At 46.3% G+C, this 24,553-nt stretch overlaps 1 protein-coding gene across 1 annotated transcript; it reads right to left on the reverse strand.

Annotated features, from left to right (window-relative positions):
- Nucleotides 1-13,147: 13,147 nt before the first annotated feature.
- Nucleotides 13,148-22,916, reverse strand: ATOX1 (antioxidant 1 copper chaperone). Its single transcript, XM_035105708.3, has 4 exons — nucleotides 22,823-22,916; nucleotides 19,109-19,184; nucleotides 16,465-16,635; nucleotides 13,148-13,387 (listed from the first exon to the last, which is right to left on the reverse strand). Exons 1-3 carry the CDS (start codon nucleotides 22,826-22,828, stop codon nucleotides 16,511-16,513), a joined length of 207 nt encoding a protein of 68 aa, XP_034961599.1. The 5' UTR covers nucleotides 22,829-22,916; the 3' UTR covers nucleotides 13,148-13,387; nucleotides 16,465-16,510.
- Nucleotides 22,917-24,553: the final 1,637 nt, after the last annotated feature.

Below are 24,553 nucleotides of genomic sequence, written 5' to 3' on the forward strand. Positions count from 1 at the left end.
TGCTCATGAAAAAAATAGGAGACAATTCAAGTTTGTGGATTCTGACAGTGTTTGTTTGTTTGTTTGTTTTTTGGTTTATTTTGACTAGCTAATGGACCGGCTCAGGATAATAATTTTCTCGATGTTATTGAGCATTCATTTTCTTCCAAACAGACCAGACACACTTCTAGAGTGCCACTGTTTCCAAGAGAGATTCAATCACACATTGGATCCTGAGCAACACACCCTCTTCCCCCAAAGATTTGACTTTTTGTGAAAAGGAAATTGATTGGAATAGGCAGCAGAAAGTGTGGCTTAACACTTGCTCTGATGCAACATTACTCAACCTCCCCACAAACAAATTAGAATGAATACTCATTACTTAGCCAACTAAGTCTAATCTCCCTGCAAACAAATCAGGATGAATGCTCAATAAACAAGCCATTTGGAAGTGCTCCAAACCCTTTTGCAATTGGATGCTTTGACCAGCTCTTTTGCTGCTGCTCTCCCTTGTACCTGACAAATTCCCTAATTAGACTTCTGCTTGCAAACCACTTTCCTGCCCCCTCCCCACACACAGAGGTCCTGTTTTATGGCTATCACAGTGTATATCTGTATTAGCGTTGCCAGCCCAAGATGGGTAAGGTGCTTTTATTGGACTTCCCTAATATAGCAGCTAAAATCAGCATTTCAGCATCACCTGAATAGGTTTAATTGATGAGGACACTAATAAACGTGCCAGCAGGTGAGCAAATATTTTTATTTTGGAGGATCACTATAACCGGCTCAGGAAAGCTGGTCAGGACAAAGTTAAAAATAAAAGACAGGAAAGCTCAGCTCTCCGTAGCTATGGAATGCAAAAGCACCACCAAGAGTTGTTGTGTCGCTTCCCTTTGCTCCAGCAATTTTCTCTGAGCTGGCTCCAGGCTTGGCTTCAAGCTCCCACTTCAGAAAGAGAAGCCATTCACACTGTTTTTGTTTTTGGTTTGGTGGTGGTTTTCTTGGGGGGGGGGGGCAGTGGAGGTTCAAAAAACCTGAAAGCAGGCATGGAAGAAAACAAGTAAAAATGAGATGCAGAAATGCAGTTTTTGTGGCTGAATACGCTTGCAAAAGGTCAAGCACAGCCCTGTGATCCTTTGGTTCTTGTTTGCCTGAGAGATAAATTCATCCGATTTCAAGAGAGCTGATTAGCATCTCTACATCAGGGGTGAGCAGCTACAGCAGGAAGTATCTTTGAGGGCGCAGGATTTCTTTCACAGGGGACAATGGCTGATCAATAGCACTGCAGCTTAGGAGCCTTGTCAAGGATCCAACTCTTGTTGACTCCGAGTGAGGTGCTTCAAGCTCTATGGGAAACCTCACTCAATATGTTTGAGCTGCCTATTGAAGCCATCCAGGCTGGATTTGCTCAATAATTGTTAACCTGTAAGATTTCTGATTCCCAAGCTTTCTAAGCCAACAAGCCACTGTTAATCTTGACATTTCTTTTCACAGTCCATGGCTGCATGTATTTATACAGCTCAGCAGTCGTGTGTGTGTGTGTGTGTGTGTGTGTGTGTGTGTGTGTGTGTGTGAGAGAGAGAGAGAGAGAGAGAGAGAGAGAGAGAGAGAGAGAGAGAGAGAGAGAGAGAACTCAATAGTATGAAGTAGTCACCTCTTTTATTGTTGCCCATGGCAGCCATTTTGTGCTGGCGCCCACAACACTTTTGTCACTATATAACAGGGGTGCCAACTTGAACAAAATATTGGGGGGGGGCAAGGTAAGCACCGCTCCACATAATTGATCACATGACATGGTGCACACACACCATTTGAATGGCAATGCCATTCAATGCCAAAATATTTTAAGGGACAGTGAAGACCCTCTCGGTCCCTGGAAGTTGGATCCTTTGAGATAGGATGAATACCACCCAGCACCTAAGGACAACATTTTTTTTTCATGATTACTAAAAGAGGAACAAAGATGAGCCCTCATAATTTTTTTTGCAAATGGGCATAATGAAGTAAAGCTGGATGACACTGCTTTCTTCATAAAGTATCTACACATCACCCCGCTAGGGTACTACACAGCATTATAATGTCAACAGAGGCTGCCTTTGAGTTCCCCAGCCTCACTCACATGGCCCAGATGTGCTGCTATTAACTCACTTAGCGTCGCCTGAGGATTATTTAAAAGGGAATCGGGAAAGGCATTCTTGCTTTTCTCCCTGGGCCTCTTCTCAGCTCCAGAAGAACACAGTGTCCCTTTCACATGCTGGCTAGCAGTTTCCCAATGCCCACCTGCGAAAAAGATGTCATGATGATGAGATCTTAATCAGAAGATTGTGTTGCATCAGGTCACCGTGCCACATTTTCTCCGCTGTTAATGGTCCGCCTTTGATCCACAGTACCTTTCTGAGGATTCATGAGAGGGATATTGTCTGTCAAGGACTATTAAAGAGCAGATTCAGTATTGCTGGGTTGAGATCCATGCCACAGCAACTTTTTTAAAAATACAACAACAGAGAGCTCAGTTTGTTTGCCAAAGTCTCTTCATAATTCAGTTCCTCTCCATGTCCCAGCCCGCCCCCCACAACTTCTTCAGCTGGTAACAGAAGAGAGCAGAACCTAACTGGGCAAATTGGTTAGTTTTGTTCCTTCTTGATTGCTCATTTTCCCCATCTTAAGTTCACTTCTCTACATTTCTACATTTCAGTTTCCTTTTTTTTAAAAATGCACGCTTAAATGCACACTTTACCACAGTATATGCATTTTTTTGGTGTGCATTACTTGGATGCAGGTAGGTGTGCAATTTTGAAGGGCAGTGGTGTTTCAGTTCGTGCATTGTTTAGTAAAATGCAAATTGGGTAAGCTCACCTTTCAATGCCAGCTGAATTGAAGTTCTCCCCTATCCCTAGCTGAAAGAGCATTCAGATGGCACCCCACAAAATGAAGTTACCAAAAAATAATAAGTTAGGCTATACCAGTAGGACCTGCAACAAAAGGTTGCAGCATAGAGTGCTCTCTTACAGGACTCCTGGTCCTCCAGTACATTTTCCTTCCCCCTGGTATTCTGTTTCTCCCTCACAGTCAGCCAGGATTCTATGGTTACTGAGCACTCTGTGGCTGCATATGCATTAGACCAGGCATCCCCAAACTTTGGCCCTCCAGATGTTTTGGACTACAATTCCCATCATCCCTGACCACTGGTCCTCTTAGCTAGGGATCATGGGAGTTGTAGGCCAAAACATCTGGAGGGCCGCAGTTTGGGGATGCCTGCATTAGACTTTCACAGCACATGGAGAGCACATTCTTTCCCTCAAGCATTTCTGGGCCTTGTCATTTGTTAAGAGTTGCCGGGAATTGTAACTCTGTGCAGGGCCGGCCCTAAGTCAAGGCTGGGTGGTGCAATGTGCCAGGCCGCCGGGCCGCCAGGGGGCGCCGCGCTGCAGCGCCCACCAGACATCCCAGCCGCCCTCCCACTCACCCTGCTCCTTGCCTCCCTCCCTCCCGCCGCGGGTTCGAGTCCCGGCCTCAGCCTGGCAGGTTGGGGGCATGAGGAGGACAAAAGGCCGGGCGCTGCGCGGCACCGCCCCCCAGCAGAGGCCTCCATGCAGGAGGAGGAGGCGCCGGCGCCCTGGAGGACAACCAGGCAGCCTGGCCTACCCACTGCGGCGCCCCTGAGCCCGGCCCACCCTCAGCGACAGGCCCGCCCATGCCATGTCCCTCCTCTGCATCCGCGGAGGAGGGACCTTTGCGCCACGGCGCTCAATGTGGTTAAGATGGGCCTGACTCTCTGAGGGGTAGACTACAGCGCCCAGAATTCTTTGAGCCCGTGATTGCTCTTTTATCTTTTCAACTGCCCTGAGATCTTTTGATGAAGGGCTACGGTACCTAAATCGTCGAATAAATAATAATTTTGTGCAATTACATTTGGCTACCTTAGCAGCAGCAGCACTTACAGCGTGAACTTCAGAAACAGAGGGAATTGTATTTGGTCTTCAGCATTGGTCCTTGATTTCTTTAGAGTTAAGCCACCCCACCCCCCTTTAATAATCATTGCATGTTTACGTTTTGTTGGCAACATGACCCCTGGATTTATTCAGATGTAATGTCTATTTGCCACTGGTCCCCTAATTAAGAGGTAGTCAACAATGGTGCCCTCCTGATGTTGCTCAACTTCAACTCCTAGCCATCAGTCCTAGCAACCAATGGTCAAGAAGGATGGGAGCTGCAATCCAGCAACACCTGGAGAGCACCACATTGGCTACCTGTGCCATAATCCATGTAGAAGCAGGCTCCCATGTTGGCAGCCAATGTGGATAACATGCCTCATCATCTATGTCTGCCGAGTGATGCTCAGCTGAGTCCCCCAGAACTGGCTGAAAACATCTTTGAATGCAGATAGGGATGCGCTGCTCTATCTGGGGCCGCTTGTTGTGATTGAAGATGGATAATGCCTCTCTCAGCTGGAGCACTTGTGTAATCATACTCCCAGGGACCTGTCTACATAACTGACATGAGCAACTGCATACTCCACCAGCTGAAATTTCTGCACACTCTTCAAAGGCAGGCCTGTATCTACTGTACAGAGCAAATTTCAAAAGCACATTAGGTGGTAAGTATTGATCCTACAGTGGGCATGTAAGGAGAGCCCATTCTCCCTTAAAAATCCATACTCCTGCCTTGTTTCCCCCCCCCCCACTCTGCAACCAAAGCAGCCTTGCTGGTTCCTTTACAGATGTTTTTAAATAGCCTGAGCTTTTCAGCTCCTTATAATTAACGGTGGTTTATGGGTAAATGGGGCTGGGAGAGAAGAAGTTGTATAAATGCACTCCTACTGCCTGGGAAGTGAATTTCCAAAATAACACCACCCAGTACATACGAGGCTTTGATTGTAAACACAGAATCATAGAAATAGGGTTGCCATATTTCAAAAAGTAAAAACCAGGATACCCCATAAGTTAAAAACAATTGAAATTGTTGAGCTTTTCACAAAAGTTGTTGAGCTTTTTTTTTAAAACAAAAACACTAAGATCCAGGACAAAGTGTGGCCTTTCAGTAATTCCCCCCAGTTGCCAATTCTGCCTTTGAAATCCTGGCAATTTCCTAATAGAAATGTAGAGTTGGAAGGGACCACAAGGGTCATCTAGTCCAACCCCCTGCAATGCAGGAAACTTTTGTCCAATGTCAGGCTCAAACCCACGACTCTGAGATTAAAGAGTCTCATGCTCTACTGACTGAGATATCCCTTAGATCAGGGTCAGCAACCTTTTTCAGCAGGGGGCCGGTCCACCGTCCCTCAGACCATGTGGTGGGCCAGAGTATATTTTTTTGGGGAAATGAACGAATACCTATGCCCCACAAATAACCCAGAGATGCATTTTAAATAAAAGGACATCTTCTACTCATGTAAAAACCCGCTGATTTCTGGACCATCCACAGGCCGGATTGAGAAGGTGAATGGGCCGCATCCGGCCCATGGGCCTTAGGTTGCCTACCCCTGCCTTAGATAGTGGGAGCAACTTTGTGCTAACTAATAAATCCTCACGGCTGGGGGAAAAGCCACTCAGGTGACAGGAAATGCTATTCTTCCAGAAAGATATGGATTTCTGGAAATATCAGCAGTTTGCTTAGAAGCAGCCAGTCTTATTCACTTCCAAGTGGTAGATTTTGATGTAGTTGCACAAAGTCTGAATGTTGTGTGTAGATCCCAAGGACGCCAATTGTGTGGAGTTGAGTCTTGGGGAAGAGCAGCACCCTAACCCTAACCCTATGCTTCCAATGCATAGACCATTGCCTGAAAGTAGCAATAGTATAGAATCATAGCCCATTGCTTGAAACCAGCAACCCTATAAAAGACCATTGTTTGGAAACAGCAGTCATAATGTGTGCCTGATCTTAGTCTTGTTCCCTTAGAAGTAAATGCCTAATTACAGGGGGAGCGTGGCCCTCCGAGGCCCACATTTCTCCCTCGTGGCATGTGGCATGATATCACCACTCTGTGTTTCCCTTCTCCCGAGGAGTGCCAAACATGGTGATGACATGTGGCAACTGCATGGGATGAAGCTGTGTGATGGTGGACCCCATCCATGAGGTGCTGGGCCCTCAAACATTGCAGCAGCACCAGGGGGGAGAGTCTCAGGAAAACTGTTCGCTTTCCATGTTGTTGTTGTTGCTGCTGCTGCAGCTGCTGCTGCTAAAGTAGGGTGTAGCTGTGGTTCCCAGAGATGCTAAGAACCCACTATCTCTATTGCCCTTTCCCAGAATTACAGTTCTTGGAGAAGACAGAATGACTCAAAGCCAGTTTTAATTTTGTAGTAGATGTGGTCAGAAAACAGAAGGCAGCAGGCCCCATCTCTGGACCAGCTTGCACCCACCTTTTCTTGGGTGGCAGACATAATTGAATGATAAAGCAATCCTGGGTCCTTCAAATAATATAACTATAAGCCTGTTCATAAGAGCGGCCTATCGATTAGCTGTGCATTGGCTTCCCTTTGTTAAATTTGCTTGCTCACTGTTCTCATCCTCCACAATCTGTCGCATATTTGTGCTAGCATTTCTGGGATGCCTCTGTATTTCAACAGCTGCTTGGCGAATTCCCTCAGTGCTACAGCTAGTCGCTCCCCTCCCCCCCCCCAATCTCTGCTGCCGCAGAAGACCTTAGAAAAATAAATAAGGACTTTAAAGGAGCACAAGAAAGCAAGATGAGAGTATTAAAGGGGTGGAGAAATGAGGCAAGAATAGCCAAGGCAGCAACAGGGCATATTTTGTTTCTCTGGTTGCTTTTTATGGAGCGTTCCTCTTGATTTCTTTGTACACAGGTTATGTGCCCTTGTGTCAAGCAAATGTTATCCCCATCACAAAATCTGACTGTGGGCAGTGCCGGATTTACATATAAGCTAAACAAGCTATAGTTTGGACCCCACTTTCTCGGGCCCCCCCAAAAAATGTAAAGAAAAAAAACTGGATGTACATTTCCAGAATATAAGATAAAAAACTAATAAAATAAAACCTACATACAGCAACAGTGTTTTGTTTTGTTTTGTGTTGTGTAACCTCCTATTTGTTACAGTACATGCAAATAGCTTTAGATACCTATTAGGTCCATAAATTACAATAGCATATATTCAACACAAACAACAGTGACAATTTGTTGTTGACAAAGGACAGCTTGACATATAAAGGGTCCCATAACCTTCAGTAGCTTAAGGCCTCATCAAACCTAAATCTGGCCCTGACTGCAGGGCATGTGTGTGCAAAATGCATTTGTTTTGGGGGAACAAAAGTTTGGAAAGTTTCCTCTTTTCAATATTATTGCCCCAGGTGATGGCAGCTCGGTTATTTTTCGATTGTTTCGAAAACTGTTTCTCTCTGTTTATAAGTCGCCTTGACACACATGTAGAAGGCAACCTATAAATCCATAAGAAAAATAGAAGATTGCTATATTAAATTAAGATCACTCAGTTATCTTCTCATCTTCATCAGAAACCAGTCCAAACAAGATTGGCCTTGCGCCTCCATCACACAACCTTGATACATCACTAGAGACTCAGCTATACAGCTGCAAATAAAACGTTTTGAATGTGTTGTAAAGTGCAATATACAATTGTGACACTAGATTGTGATAGTGAGCTAAAACAGTTTTTAAAAAAAGCATTTTCACACTTTTAACATTTTAATATATGTTGCCAGTCTTGCATATTGTAGCTTCCTGATGGCTAAAGAGCAGATATCATACCTTAGAGCTGAAATACTGAAGGAGGGGGGGGGGGCACGGCGGAACGAATGCCACAAAATGAACTCATCATCTTGCACCACAAGGCAGTGACACCACACACCAAGGGCCTGAGGCGAAAGAGGAAGAGGAAGAGGCTAACTAAAACCTGCCGCACTAAGAAAGATTCAGGAAAATTACAGATGCAGTAAAGACAGGCTTTCCGAACCCATTAAGAGATAATGGCAGAGGAGAAGAGAGCTGAGGGTCCCACACTAATGATATGTTATTGGTTCTGAGAGGACAGTTCTGGAGCAGCGTGGTAGCTATTTGTTGTTTAGTCGTTTAGTCGTGTCCGACTCTTCGTGACCCCATGGACCATAGCACGCCAGGCACTCCTGTCTTGCACTGCCTCCCGCAATTTGGTCAAACTCATGTTCGTAGCTTCGAGAACACTGTCCAACCATCTTGTCCTCTGTCGTCCCCTTCTCCTAGTGCCCTCAATCTTTCCCAACATCAGGGTCTTTTCCAAGGATTCTTCTCTTCTCATGAGGTGGCCAAATTATTGGAGCCTCAGCTTCACGATCTTTCCTTCCAGGCAGCACTCAGGGCTGATTTCCTTAAGAATGGATAGGTTTGATCTTCTTGCAGTCCATGGGACTCTCAAGAGTCTCCTCCAGCACCATAATTCAAAAGCATCAATTCTTCGGCGATCAGCCTTCTTTATGGTCCAGCTCTCACTTCCATACATCACTACTGGGAAAACCATAGCTTTAACTATACGGACCTTTGTCGGCAAGGTGATGTCTCTGCTTTTTAAGATGCTGTCTAGGTTTGCCATTGCTTTTCTCCCAAGAAGCAGGCGTCTTTTAATTTCGTGACTGCTGTCACCATCTGCAGTGATCAAGGAGCCCAAGAAAGTAAAATCTCTCACTGCCTCCATTTCTTCCCCTTCTATTTGCCAGGAGGTGATGGGACCAGTGGCCAGAAGCTATAAGCCCTGTAAAGGAGGATAGATTCCCCACTCTAAGCGTTCACTGCCCGAGATTCTAGTTTAGTTCATTAAGCAACAAAATCTGAATAAACTATTATTATTATTGTTATTATTATTATTTTGGTGGTGGGGAGGCAGAGGGATTAGACCACCCTGATCTTTTCTTCAGTTGATGGGGAGAATGCTTGGAATTGGAGAGGAGTGACTGCCAGGCTGTAGACTACTACCTATTTATTTAAGGTTGTTTATATATGGTTTATCGAAGCCTATAAGTGGTTTACATGAAACACACAGTCACAAATAAAATCTGTAAAATGCACTGGAAAGTACAAAATAACACTTGCTTTGGCACCTCATCTAACCTCCTTGCAAACAAATTGGAACGAATGCCCGGTAAATAGCCAACATTGTCTAACCCAGGCACCCCCAAACTGCGGCCCTCCAGATGTTTTGGCCTACAACTCCCATGATCCCTAGCTAACAGGACCAGTGGTCGGGGAAGATGGGAATTGTAGTCCAAAACATCTGGAGGGCCGAAGTTTGGGGATGCCTGGTCTAACCTTCCTGCAAACAAATCAAGATGAATGCTCAATAAACAGCACCTCATATTCCATTTAATGCAGGGAGAAGTGAACGTCACAAAAATAGGGCAATGGCTGTATGAAGTCCCCAGGTGTCCAGCTGCCAACCAGTGGGCTAAAACCATTATCATCTTAGAATCATAGAATTGTAGAGTTGGAAGGGACTTTGAGGATCATCTAGTCCAACCCCCTGCAAGGCAGGAATATGTAGCTACCCCATATGGAGATCAAAATTGCAACCTTGGCATTATCAGCACCACACTCTAACCGGCTGAGCTCCCTTGCCCTGCAATTGCAATCCTGTGCATATTCCAAATAAATGTTTAGCAGCAGGCTGCAAGAACTTATTTAAATATTGCTACTCCACCACCAGTGAGCAAAGTTAAGCCCTTTTGTTTGTGTGTTTTGATTTCATTCTCCTTCCTTGGAAGAACCACACTTCATAGCTAATTTTAGCTATGAAGGGCTTTAAACTAAATACCCAGTGTTTCCATACATTTACGGTTAGCCAGAAACTAAAAGGAAAAGCTGTTAAATAGGTAAACAGAGTCAACTAGCTGTGAACTCAAATGATCCAGTGGAGAAACTGAGCACATGAAACCCAGCAAGTTTCAAAAGATTTGATTCTTCGGAAGCATTAATGGACATGATTCTGTCACACACCTCAAATGCTCTTAGTAAGGCTTAAACAAATAATAAGAATGCCAACCTAGAAGTTTGAAAGCACAAAGTGCAAGTAGATAAATAGGTACTTACTCTGGTGGGAAGGTATACGGTGTTTCCGTGCGCTGCTCTGGTTCGCCAGAAGCGGCTTTGTCATGCTGGCCACATGACCTGGAAGCTGTACACCGGATCCCTCGGCCAATAATGTGAGATGAGTGCCGCAACCCCAGAGTCGATCATGACTGGACCTAATGGTCTGGGGTCCCTTTACCTTTAAGAATGCTTTAATGCTGGAGTATGTGTGTGTGTGAAGGGGGAAAGAGATGGCCACAATCCAGGCTAGAATTATGGACACTTGGGCTGCAGTCCTATACATACTTAGCCAGGAGAGTAAGTTGAATTGAATTCACTAGGAGTACACATATACAGAATTATGCTGTTAAGTCCCATTGCCAGCTTCAAGCAAGACCATTCCTTAAGAAGCCCTCCTTGGATTTGGAAAATCTAAGTGATAACTGACCAGTTGCCAGTCTCCCCTTCTAAGGCAAGCATCTTGAGCAGATAGTCACAGACCTGATCTAGGAAACTGATTTTCCAGATCCATTTCAATTGGAGTTTAGGCCCGGTTTTGGCACAGAAACTGCTTTGGTTACCTCTGTCGGGAGAGAACATGTGAAATGTGTCCTTGTTAATCCTCCTTGACCTCTCAGCGGCGTTTGATACCATCAACCATGGCATCCTTCTGGAGCGGCCGTCCAAGCTAGGGATGGATGGATGGCCCTGGTTTGGGGTGGTCCAACTTAGATAGTTGTTTCCAGAGGTTAATGCTTGAGTAGTGCCCTTTGGGCCTGTAGAGCCTTCAATGTTGAGTTCCTCGGGGCTCAGTTTTATCCTCCTCGCTGTTTAACATCTACATGAAACTGCTGAGTGGCATCATCCACAGTTTGAGAGTACGTTGCCAGCAATATGCTGATAACACACAGCTCTACACTTGCAGGTGTGGCAGTGAATGTGCTGGACTGTTGTCTTGCCTCAGTAATGGACTGGATGAGAACCAACAAACTGAAGCTCAATCCAGATAAGACTGAGGTGCTGTTAGTGGGTGGTTTGCTAGACTGGATGGATGGGAGGTGGCCTGCTCTTGATGGGGTTACACTCCCTTTGAAGGGGCATGTACGTAGCTGGGGGGGGGGTCCTTCTAGATCCTTGGCTGTCACTTGGCTCAGATGGCCTCAGTGGCATAGAGTACCTTCCATCAGCTTTGGCTGGTGGTCCAGCTGCACCCCTATATGGACCAAGATAACTTGGCTCCTGTCATCTGTGCTCTGGTGACCTCTAGGTTAGATTACTGCAATGTATTGTACGTGGGGCTGCCTCTGAAGATGGTTCGGAAACTTCAGCTGGTGCAGAATTTGGAGGCCAGGTTCTGCACTGGGCAAGATGGGATTGAGTATATAATGCCAATCTTAGCTGAACTGCCAACTAGTTTCTGGGCCCAATTCCAAGCGCTGGTTTTGCCCTACTAAGCCTTAACTAAGACTGCAATACGTCAAGGACTGCCTGTCCCCATATGAACCTCCCCGGACCCTGCAATCATCATGTGAGGTTGCTCTTCCTGTGCCTCCTCTGCTAGAGGTCAGGAGGGGGGCAGCATGAAAACAGGCCTTTTCTGTGGCGACTCCCTGCTTGTGGAATGCTCTCCCCAGGGAGGCTCACCTGGCGCCTTCGTTACATATCTTTAGGCATCAAGCAAAAATATTCCTCTTCTCTCAGGCCTTTGGCTAATTAGAGAATCTATTAAACACAGGAGAGCATTGTTCTCATTTGTTACAATATGTATTTTTGTTTTGTTTTCATATTGTAAAGTGCCCTGTGATCCTCCATTGAAGGGCGACATCAAAATAGATAGATGATAGATGATAGAGTGCCAAAGGTTATCTTGGAAGGTGGAGTGTGTATATGAGTGTTTTAAAGGACAAGGAAACCTCACCCACCATTTCTATTGTGATTAAGTGGGGCGGGGCGGGGGGGAGAGATGAAACGAACACTTCCCAGCTGTTAGGTTTGTTTTGATTGCATTTCTCAGATTCATTTTACAGACTCTCGTGGCATTGCGGCAATTGTTATTAGGACTGAGATAAAGAGAAGGAAATGGCATGAACTGACAGCTGGGAAAGGGTGGAAGGAGAGATGAGAGACCCATCTCTGTAGCTAGCACATCTCTCCTTATTCAAGACCTCTGTCTGGCAGTGTATACTGTTGTGATGGAAAATGTTATATATCGTTTCCAAACAACAACTTACCCTTGAGACCTATGAGGGAAATTACCTGAGCTCTCCAGAGATGTGCTAGCTGTAGGATATTAACGCAACTATTATCGCTTATTTGCTCACAGCACCTTCTCTAGGATTTTTCCTTGGATGCATTGTCTTCTGTCACTGATAGCCCAATAAAATGGTGCAGGCAGCATGAGAACATTTCCACACTCCTCAACCAAAAAATAATAAAAAAAATCTGTCTCTATTCTTGTCTTAGTATTTAACTGAAGTGACCACAGCCATTTCTGGCTTGTTTCGTCTCAATAGCAGCAGAAAGAACAGTGCAGATGCTCTTCTGGAAGTGGAAAGACAAAGACACACTACATTTGCTTCCTACCTTCTTTCAAGGAGCACAAATAAGGTTCTCCCATTTTTATTGGCCCTCTATCTTGGGCAGGTAGGTTAGGCTGAAGAGGCAGTAACTTGTTTAAGGTCACTCGTCAAATGTATCCAAGTGTCACTCTGCACATAAGACAAGAGATTTCGCCTCCCTGGCATGTCTGACACTCGTTCCACTACGCCACACGGTTCTATGTTGCCATTGGAGAATTTTGGTCCAATAAGAATATGTGTTTGGAACCTAGTGGCCGAATACCGAGTGACACCATTGGTCCATCAAGCTCAGTATTGCCCCCAATGATTGGCAGTGGGTCTCCAAGGTTTCAGGTGGGTTGCTCCCAGCCCTAACAGGAGATGCCAGGGAATAAACCTGGGACCTTATGCATGCAAAGCAGATGCTCTACCACTGAGCTACACTCCTTGGCACCCAAAGATGTATCTTAGCTTCTCTTTAGAATATTATCTCATTGGTGGACTGAAGAAATCAGCTCACGACTTGTACTCATTTTTAAAAGTCAGCCCCTGCCCCACCAAAAAGAAAACAGGGGTGAAAAGATATATACTAAGAGCCACGGCGTTTACTTGAATATAGCAGATCCAAGTTTAATTACAAAGCCAAAGAGAAGAAACACTACAGCTATATGTGGGACATCTGCGGTCAAAATTTCTCATAGTCCTTCCCCCACCAAAGGCCTTCTTCTTCTTTTTCTTCCCACCCTTCCCCTCTTCTCCAACATCTGGCAGGGCAACTGTGGTCAACGGAAGATTGACAGAAGTGTAAACAGCCGCCTTCGGACTGAAGCCATGTTAAGCGTTGCTGCAAAATAAAGGAAGGGTGGAGAGAGTTAGGCAAGGGCAGCATCTGCCGGTAGGACCTAGAAGGAACATCCATTTTAAACAAAGGCTGCTTTGGGGGGCCCTCAGCCGGTTACTGCAGGCTACTACAACTGCTGCTCCCCCTGGCGTGTGGAAAGCAGGCAGAAATCTTTTCTTGCAGCCTAGAACGTGCTTGATGTTCTGCTCCTGCTACCCATCGCTGCAGTTCCTGGCAGACAAACGGCGGTGGGAAGGAAGGAAAGTCCTTGGTGTGCTGGCATCCACAAGCAGTTTGGCTGTATATGGATTGGTGGGTTACCTACCTAGCTACCTACCTACCTACCTGACTTGTGTGTTTACAATTCCTTCCACACTGTATTGGAAGGCCCCTATTCCCCTCATAAAACTACAATTCCCAGAGTTTCCTGTGAAGAGGGATTGATTGTTAAACCACTTTGGCAATAGTAGCTCTGTGAGGGGAATAGGGGCCTCCTAATAACTCTCGGCACCCTTAACAAACTACAGCTCCCAGAATTCTTTTTGTGGGCAGCAAGTGAGTGGCATCATGGTGCTTTAAAGGTATGGTGTGGATGTAGCATTAGCATGCCTCCACTCTAGTGCGCAGCCAATGCCTACTAAAAACTCAGAACCTGGGGTGGTAGGAGGGCAGAACAGAATCTTCAGTAGTTAAAGCAGATACGCAAATAATATTTAACAGATATATTTCTCTCCACCCTGATAAGCAGCAGCTGTGTTGTGCAAAGCAGATTATGCATCAAATATTTTAGTTTTGCTGTGTACAGAATCATTATCGTGGCACAGGATTTTGATGTTTTTAGTGCACAGAACTTTTTTTTTAAGAGAAAAAGGCATGCAGACCTAGGCCTAAATACAGCCAAAATAAAACTCTTGTCCATTTAATGTGAGTCGGACCGATGTTCCCTGTGTAGTTTGGAAGGACATGAAGTTATTAGGTTCTGCTGCTCTCATGCAAACATGCCCCACTCAATCCTACGACTATAAAGTGTAGGCTACGTTCAATGATGGCTTAAATTTTCACGGTGCACAAGGAGCAGAACATTCCTTAAAAAACAACAACAACAACAACTCGTTGTTATTGTTCCCACATTGATGGAACCACAGGACAGTTCTGCCAAAACACTGGCAGTGTGCAGACGATAATTTTTGAAGGTATTTTCTCCTTAGTGCCGCGGTGGCAACAGAAGCAAACTGGTAGTTCGCTAGCCGTACAAACTTAATGGGGCACCCTTGTAGGTGCTGCAGATGGTGGAGAACCCCGTTAATTCCTACCCCAGTGCTTCTGGTAATTCAGGGCCAATCAATGGTGTGAAAGTAACTAGATATGCTGGTTTGGGTCCAATGGGAGCAGAGCCCAGAAACATCCCTCCTTTAAACAAGGCTGAAATCCCACTGATAAGATCCTTGGGAGTCGCAGGATTCAGTTGCCCCTGCCCTTGCCAAACAGCTGGTTTGCGGGGTACCAAAATGCCTGGCACACACAGTCGCAGATGATTTACGCACAATTTGCTGGATTTGAGTCCTAGCTTGTATACAGCACCAGCTCCTCTACTTCAAAAGAAGAGGCCGACTTCAATGGCCATAAAATACCAGGGCTTGCAGGGAAAGTTTTTATATATGGCAGAGGATCTATCTCCTCCTCTGATATCCTATATAATAATGTCCAAGTTGTCCCTGCGTCCAGTTGTCCCGTGTGTCCCTGGGTCACTGCGCATGTGCCCCAGGGATACAGGGATTGGACAGCAGAGACTGCGCGCGCGCACTCTCCCCCCACTCTGCCTCCTCCAACCGCCGCTCCCGCCGGACACCGCCTCACTGCAGGGCACGTCAGGGAAGCGAGGGTGGAGGCCGGCAAAGGCCTCCTCGCAACCCTCCCTGGCCGTGAGGAGCGGCGGTTGGAGGAGGCGGGGGGGAGAGTGCGCGCGTCCTTCCTGTCGGCGGCTGGGGGAGAGGAAGGAAGGAGGAGAAAGCAGCGCTTTCTCCTCCTCCGTTCCTGTCCCCCTGCCGCCGACAGCAAGGACGGGTCCCAGGGTTCGGAGAAGCGCTGCGCAAGCGCTTCTCCGAACCCTGGGATGTCTGCTTCCTGTCGGCGGCTGCGGGAGAGAAACGGAGGAGGAGAAAGCAGCGCTTTCTCCTCCTCCGTTCCTGTCCCCCTGCCGCCGACAGCAAGGACAGGTCCCAGGGTTCGGAGAAGCGCTGCGCAAGCGCATCTCCGAACCCTGGGATGTCTGCTTCCTGTCGGCGGCTGCGGGAGAGAAACGGAGGAGAAAGCAGCGCTTTCTCCTCCTCCGTTCCTGTCCCCCTGCCGCCGACAGCAAGGACAGGTCCCAGGGTTCGGAGAAGCGCTGCGCAAGCGCTTCTCCGAACCCTGGGATGTCTGCTTCCTGTCGGCGGCTGCGGGAGAGAAACGGAGGAGGAGAAAGCAGCGCTTTCTCCTCCTCCGTTCCTGTCCCCCTGCCGCCGACAGCAAGGACAGGTCCCAGGGTTCGGAGAAGCGCTGCGCAAGCGCTTCTCCGAACCCTGGGATGTCTGCTTCCTGTCGGCGGCTGCTGGAGAGAAACGGAGGAGGAGAAAGCAGCGCTTTCTCCTCCTCTGTTCCTGTCCCCCTGCCGCCGACAGCAAGGACGGGTCCCAGGGTTCGGAGAAGCGCTGCGCAAGCGCTTCTCCTAACCCTGGGATGTCTGATTCCTGTCGGCGGCTGCGGGAGAGGAACGGAGGAGGAGAAAGCAGCGCTTTCTCCTCCTCCGTTCCTGTCCCCCTGCCACCGACAGCAAGGACAGGTCCCAGGGTTCGGAGAAGCGCTGTGCAAGCGCTTCTCCGAACCCCAGGATTCTAGCGCCCGTTATTGATATTATTTATAAAAGAGAACACGTGGCATGAAGTCACCCAGTTAAGAGTTTCCTTGCCCTCACTTCAGTCGAGTCTATGAAGTCACTGGAGGTGGGAAACTCTTAGCAAGATTTCTGTCACGTCATACATTTTGTTTCTTATACATTCTGCCCCGAGTGGCTTAAGAGTACTGTATTTCTAGCAACTGACCTTTCCTGAAGCACAGTAGCCCCACCAGCCAAGCCTTCCTGTGTGGCTACTTGTCTCCAAGGTAGGAGGCATCCTTCCCAGTTTTCTTCAGGGTGTTCAGCAAGGTGTCAACACTGTGCTCTGAGTCTATATTCACCTTCTTGTTGGGCAGGTCGATTTCAAACTGAACACCTGAAAAGAAAGGACACAGCGTACAGGAGCAGCATTGGAAATCGGAAGTCTCCTCCCCACAATTTATTCTCCCACCTTCTCGAATGAGTGGCAATGTCAAATGGATAGTCTATATTATCTTGCAATACATCCATCAGTTGAGGTGGGGCTGTACTTTATCTTATGCTTGTTTATTTACAAATTTGTTATCTTCACTATGAGAAAGCTATAGTAAGATGGAGTACAGGGGTAAAAGAATCAAAAGAGCTATGAAAACATCTCAAGCAGTTGGTCCCTTACCTTTCTCACCCTGATCTGGCCACAGTGATCCATGCGACGGTCACCTCCAGGCTTGATTATTATAACTCGCTCTACGCGGGGCTGCCCTTGAAGCTGACCCAGAAACTCCAGCGGGTGCAGAATGCTGCGGCAAGGCTCCTTACGGGGTCCTGGCCGCAGGATCATATTCATCCAGTACTTTACCAGCTGCACTGGCTCCCGGTGGAGTACAGGATCAGGTTTAAGGTGCTGGTTTTGACCTTTAAAGCCTTATGCGGCTTAGGACCCTCGTACTTACAGGACCGCCTCTCCCGGTATGCCCCGCAGAGGACATTAAGGTCCACAAACAACAATATTCTGGAGATCCTGAGCCATAAGGTGGCTATATTGGCCTCAACTAGGGCCAGGGCCTTTTCAGTGTTGGCCCCAACTTGGTGGAACGCTCTTTCACAGGAGACCCGCGGAAAGATGCGGGATTTGTCATCTTTCCGCAGGGCCTGCAAGACAGAGCTGTTCCGCCTGGCCTTTGGGTTGGATTCAGTCTGACCCCTGTGTTTTCCTCCCTCATGGTTTTGATTTATGGACTACTTAAAATGAGGCTGCATTTTAAATTTTAATATTGTATTTTAATCTGTATTTTAATTGTTTTCTTTTCTTTTATGTCTTATTGTAATTTTATTGGTGTCCCGTCCTGAGCCCGGTTTTGACTGGGGAGGGTGGGGTATAAATAAAAATTTGTTAGTTATTATTCTTATTATAAAAGATGGTTGAGTTTGATGGTAGAGCACAAGGTTGCATCAGTTGTCTGCAGCTGAAAGGAGTTCTCGTGAAAGAAGAACATCTTGCACATGCTAGCTTTCTATATCAAGGCAACTTTTTATACGGAGGAACATTACCAAGGCTGGTGGTTTCCTACAGGGAAGTAACATCAGGGTAGCTGCATGGAATCACACATGGGAACTTCAGGCACACACCATGTTACATTACATATACACAAAAAGGCACCATGCAGCTTCTCAGTATATGCCGACAGAATGAAATACAGATGACTGTGAGGCACATGAGGTTCATTTCTGTCCCAATGTGGAAGAAATCTATGTGTAGCAAATCCTTTGAGTGGGGGCAACCTTCAATGTCTTGCAACAGTTATGCTGACACCAACACCCATTGAGGACAGGAGAAGATTAGACCTTTGCTAAGGTGGTAGAGACAGCAGCAGATTCAGCTCTCCTACTGCAGAGCAGAAGCAACCAGAGTTATGCTTCGATGATTTAAATGAGTTTTGGAGTAAGCATTTGATCTTGTAAACAGAATAAAGTTGACTGGACAACTGTCTAGAAGAGGAAATTGCACAGTCCGAAGGGACATGGGATGCAAGTTAAACATTGCAGCAACAATCAATATTTAGTTACTGACTAACTAACTAACCTCTACAGTGGAACCTCAAGTTACATACCGTTCTCCTTACGAACGCTTCGGGTAACGAACTCCGCTAACCCAGAAGTAGAAGCTCCTGGTAGCGAACTTTGCCCCATGATGTGAGCGGAAGTCGCGCGCCGGCGGTACGGAGGCAGCAGGAGGCCCCATTAGCGAAAGCGCACCTCAGGTTAAGAAAGGTTTTGGGTTAAGAACGAACCTCCGGAATGAATTAAGTTCGTAACTGGAGGTACCACTGCATTAGGAGCAAAGTAGCAAGCCCTCTAGACGTTGCTTGCTACTTCAGCTAGGGCAAAGAATGAAGCAAAAGCTGCACATCATTAAAGTGGCTCATTTAATCATTTTAAAACCATGCAATGAAAATACGATATGCAAAGATGAATGCACTATTGAGTTGGAAGATTTTCTAGCATGCTGCACTGACAACTGCAAACCAAGTTAGAAGATAGCCCTCTTAACATTAGCAATTTTTAAATAGTTGTTCATTTTAAACAATTGCTTTTAACTTTTTTCTGATGGGTTTTATTCTTTCTGTAAACCGCTTTGAAGTTTTATTGCAATCAAGATGTACAGAAATCTTGTGAAATAAATAAAAATAGAGGAATAGTGATTTGCTGCCATTAAGGCAATACAGGACTTGAATGTCAGTAGCTGATCCTTCAGCAAGTGGATCTTTTTCATCTCAAACAATGTAAGCAGGAATACTTTAAGCGTAATGGTAAGTGCAAGAAGAACCCTTGAGTGTTCAGAGCCTTGTGGTCTGCCAGATACCACTCACCTCCCAGCTTGTTGAGAACACGGGTGACGGCATTAGAGCACCCTTCACAGGTCATGTCTACAAAGAATTCATATTTCTGAAATTGCAAGAAGAATGGAGAGGCCATTGAAATATCTCTCGCTGAGCAACTGCACAATGATGTTATAAAAACTACTTGATTAAACTATAATAAAAGAGCTAGTATCAAAGCTTGACCTTAACTCCCTAGTTGCAGATGCATATTTTTTTTAAAAGGTTACATTGTCAGCCAAAACGATGTTCTCCTTTCTTTCAGTCAGGGTGAATTAATTTAAATCAAGGCAATTTAAATCTCCAAGGTGGGTGGGGGGGATGGCTGATTTAGGAAATTCTATTGGCAATTCATGCATTTCCTAAACAGTTAGGTAATTAACATTACATCTACATGGAACATTTACACTACTATTTTCTAGTACAATATTGCTGCTTTCTGAATATTATTTACCGGAACAGTAGGAGATAGTTATTGCTTTTGAGTCCTACTCATGGGGTAGGTATCTGAATAGCCAATGCAAGCAACAAGGCACTAGATTAAATAGGCATTTGTCTGATCCAACAGGACTCTTTTTCAGGGTGTGTGTGTGTCTTTTTTCACTTTTGCTTTCTTTCCTGCTTTGCCCCACACTAGAAACAGAAAGTACTGGTAGCTAAAATCTGGAACAATAAAAAACACACTTGATCTGTAATGTCTAAAGACAACAAAGGACCCATTCCCCCCACCCCACAAAAAAGCGAACAGCTTCTTTTCATAAGATGAAAAGGAAATGTCCTTACTGATAGAAAACAAATACTATAGAGCAAATTGCAGAGCTAACACAGTTAAAGAGATAATCGAGGTTGATGCAGTCGATGGTCAGCCAGGATGGCATTTTCTGGGTCTGGAATGAAGTTCAGAGATGACTAGATACTTCATTGGTCCTAGAATCAAGGCCACAATAAGGGTTATTGTGCCATATTAATGTTTGGCCTCAAAATATTTATTTTTCCTGCTTCTCTGCTTATGCAGAAGAACAGTTTTTTAACTATTTGCTTTATAGAGGGCTGTTCCTTCAGTCTTAAAACATTTGTGTGTTTAATTTGTATTTCAATCTTAACTATACTATCTTTTTTAAAGAGACATTTACAACATTGAGTTATAAAACAGCCATTTTATAGTAAACAACAACACCCCAATAGTACTCTTTCTCTTCATAGGTTTAAAAGTTGTGGCAGAACATGCATCCATCGTAAACAGTCCAGCCCTGAGAGAATTGTATGTCTCTGTGGCTTATTGTGTAATATTACTGGAATCTATTGGGGGAGGGCAGGGAGAAGAGGGAGGAGGAAAAAAGAGCCAGATCTTGCATTACTAACCAGTTTTTCCTGGCACCTCTAAAAACACAGTTTATAAAGATGAAACTGGAGATAGGCTTGAAATCCAAGCCACATGATCTGTTCTTTATCAGGGATGGGCCAAACAGAACTGGATGACATAAGATGGACCAAACCCCTACCGTAGAATCTTTCCATGGATTCAAGTCACTTCCATCTTTGCTAGAAGCAGAAAGGTTTATTCAAAAGAGACACTTTCTCTAAAGTAGGAGACCTTGATTCAAGTCTCTAATGTGCCACTTGAAGATCACAAAATGTTCTTGAAGGGATCCTCACGCTCTGTTTAAAACAGGGGTAGGCAACCTAAGGCCCGTGGGCTGGACGCGGCCCAATCGCCTTCTCAATCCGAACGGTCCGGGAATCAGCGTGTTTTTACATAAGTAGAATGTGTCCTTTTATTTAAAATGCATCTCTGGGTTATTTGTGGGGCATAGGAATTCGTTCATCCCCCCCCCCCAAAATATAGTCAGGCCCACCACATGGTCTGAGGGACGGTGGACCGGCCCATGGCTGGAAAAGGTTGCTGACCCCTGGTTTAACATGTATTCTTGTCCTTGCATGTGAGGGGCACTGCATGCAGGATCCTATACCACTATCAGGCCTTGCTCAAGGAAGGGGGCACTCAGAACCAAGCAATACACAAATTAGCAGTCCTGTTGTAACATCAGCTCCTAGGGATCAATTCCCAAAGTGATCCTGTGAGCATGGAATACAACACTAGGATTGGCTTTTGGTTTTTCATAACTGCAGCCTCAGAGGCAATGGGTTGCTGCCCTCAGATGTTACCCATTGGGGTTGCGGTGAAGAAAAACAACAAGGGATGGTGGTCAAGGTCTCAGGCTTGGGGTATATATTTTATTATAATTATTTAAATTTCTATACTGCCCTTCCTCCAAAGCAGATATTACCAGAGACAACCAGACTGCTGATGGGAATTGTGGTCCAAAACATCTGGATGGTGCCAGGTTGGCGGAGGCTGGTCTTATCACTGATAAGTGTAAGAGGCTTTGAGAGACTTTTTTGTGCTTAAGAGAAGGATAAAAAACACTTTAAACCTTCACCCCCCACAGGTGAAGCAAAGCATACAGCTTTGGCTCCCATTTCTTCGCTATTGGGAACCTCTTAATTTGCTTACCCCTAATTGATTTAAAGGACGCGGGTGGTGCTGTGGGTTAAACCACAGAACCTAGGGCTTGCCAATCAGAAAGTCGGCAGTTCAAATCCCCGCAACGGGGTGAGCTCCCGTTGCTCGGTCCCTGCTCCTGCCAACCTAGCAGTTCGAAAGCACGTAAAAGTGCAAGTAGATAAATAGGTACCGCTCCGGCGGGAAGGTAAACACCATTTCCGTGCATTGCTCTGGTTCGCCAGAAGCGGCTTAGTCATGCTGGCCACATGACCCGAAAGCTGTACGCTGGCTCCCTCAGCCAATAAAGCGAGATGAGCGCCGCAACCCCAGTCGTCTGCGACTAGACCTAATGGTTAGGGGTCCCTTTACCTTTACCTTGATTTAAAATGCACAGCTCATCATCCGTGTGATCTACCTGGCTTGGCAAACCATGGGCCCTCATGGAAGACATACAACTGGATCAAGAGAGGTGGTACACACAACAGCAGGGAGCAGAAGCAGTTTAAGAACCGCTATAAGGCGTGTGTGGCAAAACCAGGTTGCAAATCTGGTGCCAACTCTACTTCACAGCATGGGTGTAAGCCAGGATTTTTGGGGAGGTAGGAGCAGGCCTTATGTTAGGGGGTGGGGTGCAGAACCAAGTTACAGTATCTGCAACACAACTGATCAGTTAGTTAAGTATTTTTTTTTATTTACTGGATTTGGGGGGGCAGCTGCCCCCCCCGCACCATCCTGACTATGCCCACAGTACCCTAAAACTGCTTGGAGGTTGTTTTTTCCTACGATCAAGCTGTATATAAATATTAGGAAACTAATAATAATAACGACGATACTCTCTTTACAGTCAGCATTTCTTAAGTGACTTGACCAAGGCCGCCAAAGGAAGCCCGTGCCAAGTCGCAGATCCGGTAACGCCCCGATCCCAGCGCAGAGCACCCCGCGCCTTGAGCAGCACCCGTCCCTTGCACACATCGTCACCCCGTTTTGCGGGAGGGGCGCCTCCCGAGTCGCAACGGGGTCGAGGGCGGGCGTGTTTCAAACTGGGCCCGATCATTAGGGATCCCCGGAAGGCGAGTCCATCTCCTTTTCCCGGCAGTAGAAACGACAACGGCAGATGGAAGTGGGGGGAGGCTGGTGCTGCGTCCGGAAAGGGCAACGGCGCGGCTGCCCAGCAGCCCAGCGAAGGAATCACCACCCACCGGCATGGCTGCTGCGGCTCCTCCTCCTCCTCTTCTTCCTCCGAAGCCTTCCCGGCTGCTGCTCAACGGAACGACGCGGCTCCCTCCGCAGCCTCCGCGAAATGAAAGGCCACCGAACCAGCTCGCGCCCCTCCCACTGGCCGGCCCCCCCTCCCGCGCTAAGCCTTCTCCGGCAGAGTCGGCGTCGGAAAGGCGGGGACGGGCGCGCTCTTCGCACTTGCGCCGCTAGGAGGAGAAATTCCACGTCTCTGTAGCATCATAGAATTGTAAGAGGGGGGGAAAGGGATCCCGAAGGGTCATCTAGTCCAATCCCCTGCAAGGCAGGAGTCTTTGGCCCAGCGTGGGGCTCGAACCCACGACTCTGAGATTAAAAGCCTCCTAAGGCAGATTCTTCCTAGGTATAGTAATCAGTGCTTTTTTCTAAGAAAATGTTTAGGGGCACTTTAATTTAACCTAATGTTAATCTAATCTGATTTATTTCATTAATGTTAATTTAATCTAATGTTAGGGACACGGGTGGCGCTGTGGGTTAAACCACAGAGCCTAGGGCTTGCCAATCAGAAGGTCGGCGGTTCGAATCCCTGTGATGGTGTGAGCTCCCGTTGCTTGTACCCAGCTCCTGCCAACCTAGCAGTTTAAAAGCACATCAAAGTGCAAGTAGATAAATAGGTACCGCTCCGTCGGGAAGGTAAATAGCGATTCCGAGCGCTGCTCTGGTTCGCCAGAAGAGGCTTAGTCGTGCTGGCCACATGACCCGGAAGCTGTATGCCAGCTCCCTTGTCCAGTAAAGCCAGATGACCTAATGGCCAGGGGTCCCTTTACCTAATTTTCCTACTCATATTGAAATACTGCCCCTCAAAGAGGCCAAACTTAGATTCACAACATGTTTAAGGGTATCCGTCCCCCTGTGTCCCCCCAGAAAAAGCACTAATAATAATAATAATAATAATAATAATAATAATAATAATAATATATTTATACACCCCCCCCCCGCCACTCTGGGCGGCTTGCACCAAAAATTAAAAGTACAATAAAACATCAAGCATTAAAAACTTCCCTAAACAGGGGCGCCTTCAGATGTCTTCTAAAGTCTGATAGTTGTTCATTTCCTTGACATCTGATGGGCGGGTGCTCCACAGGGCGGGTGCCACTACCAAGAAGGCCCTCTGCCTGGTTGCCTGTAGCTTCACTTCTCGCAGTGAGGGAACTGCCAGAAGGCCCTCAGAACTGGACCTCATGTTCTCACTGTCCAGGTATAACGATGGGGGTGGAGATGCTCCTTCAGGTATACAGAATTAACCTGCGCCTGCATGGACAACTGTGAGTACAAAATGACTCCCAGGCTGCACACCTGGTCCTTCAGGCACAGTTACCCCAGTCTGACCTTCCTTATTGATTTTTTTTCCACTTTGCTGGGTTGTGATACCTGGATATTCACACCCACGCACAGTTTGCAAAACTGATTAAATTTTTTTTTTGGTACCACAAGACTTTATTCTTTAGAGGGAGAGATGCAACTTTCCAATGCCACAGTGTTTAAGGACAGGTATCTGGTGCCATCTGCTGGAGCTTTAATACTTGCCACATCTTCTCCTTTAATTATTCCTGGAAAAAGTATGCATCTCACAAATTCCTATTTTTTATTTTTAAAAATGATATCTGGTCATGGTGACTAATGGTGATTAATGAATGTTGATTATATATTGATATTTCTTGACATTCCAATTTTTT

This window comes from Zootoca vivipara, chromosome 2 (assembly GCF_965207765.1).
Source record: "Zootoca vivipara chromosome 2, rZooViv2.hap1.1, whole genome shotgun sequence".
Taxonomy (NCBI): Eukaryota; Metazoa; Chordata; class Lepidosauria; order Squamata; family Lacertidae; genus Zootoca; species Zootoca vivipara.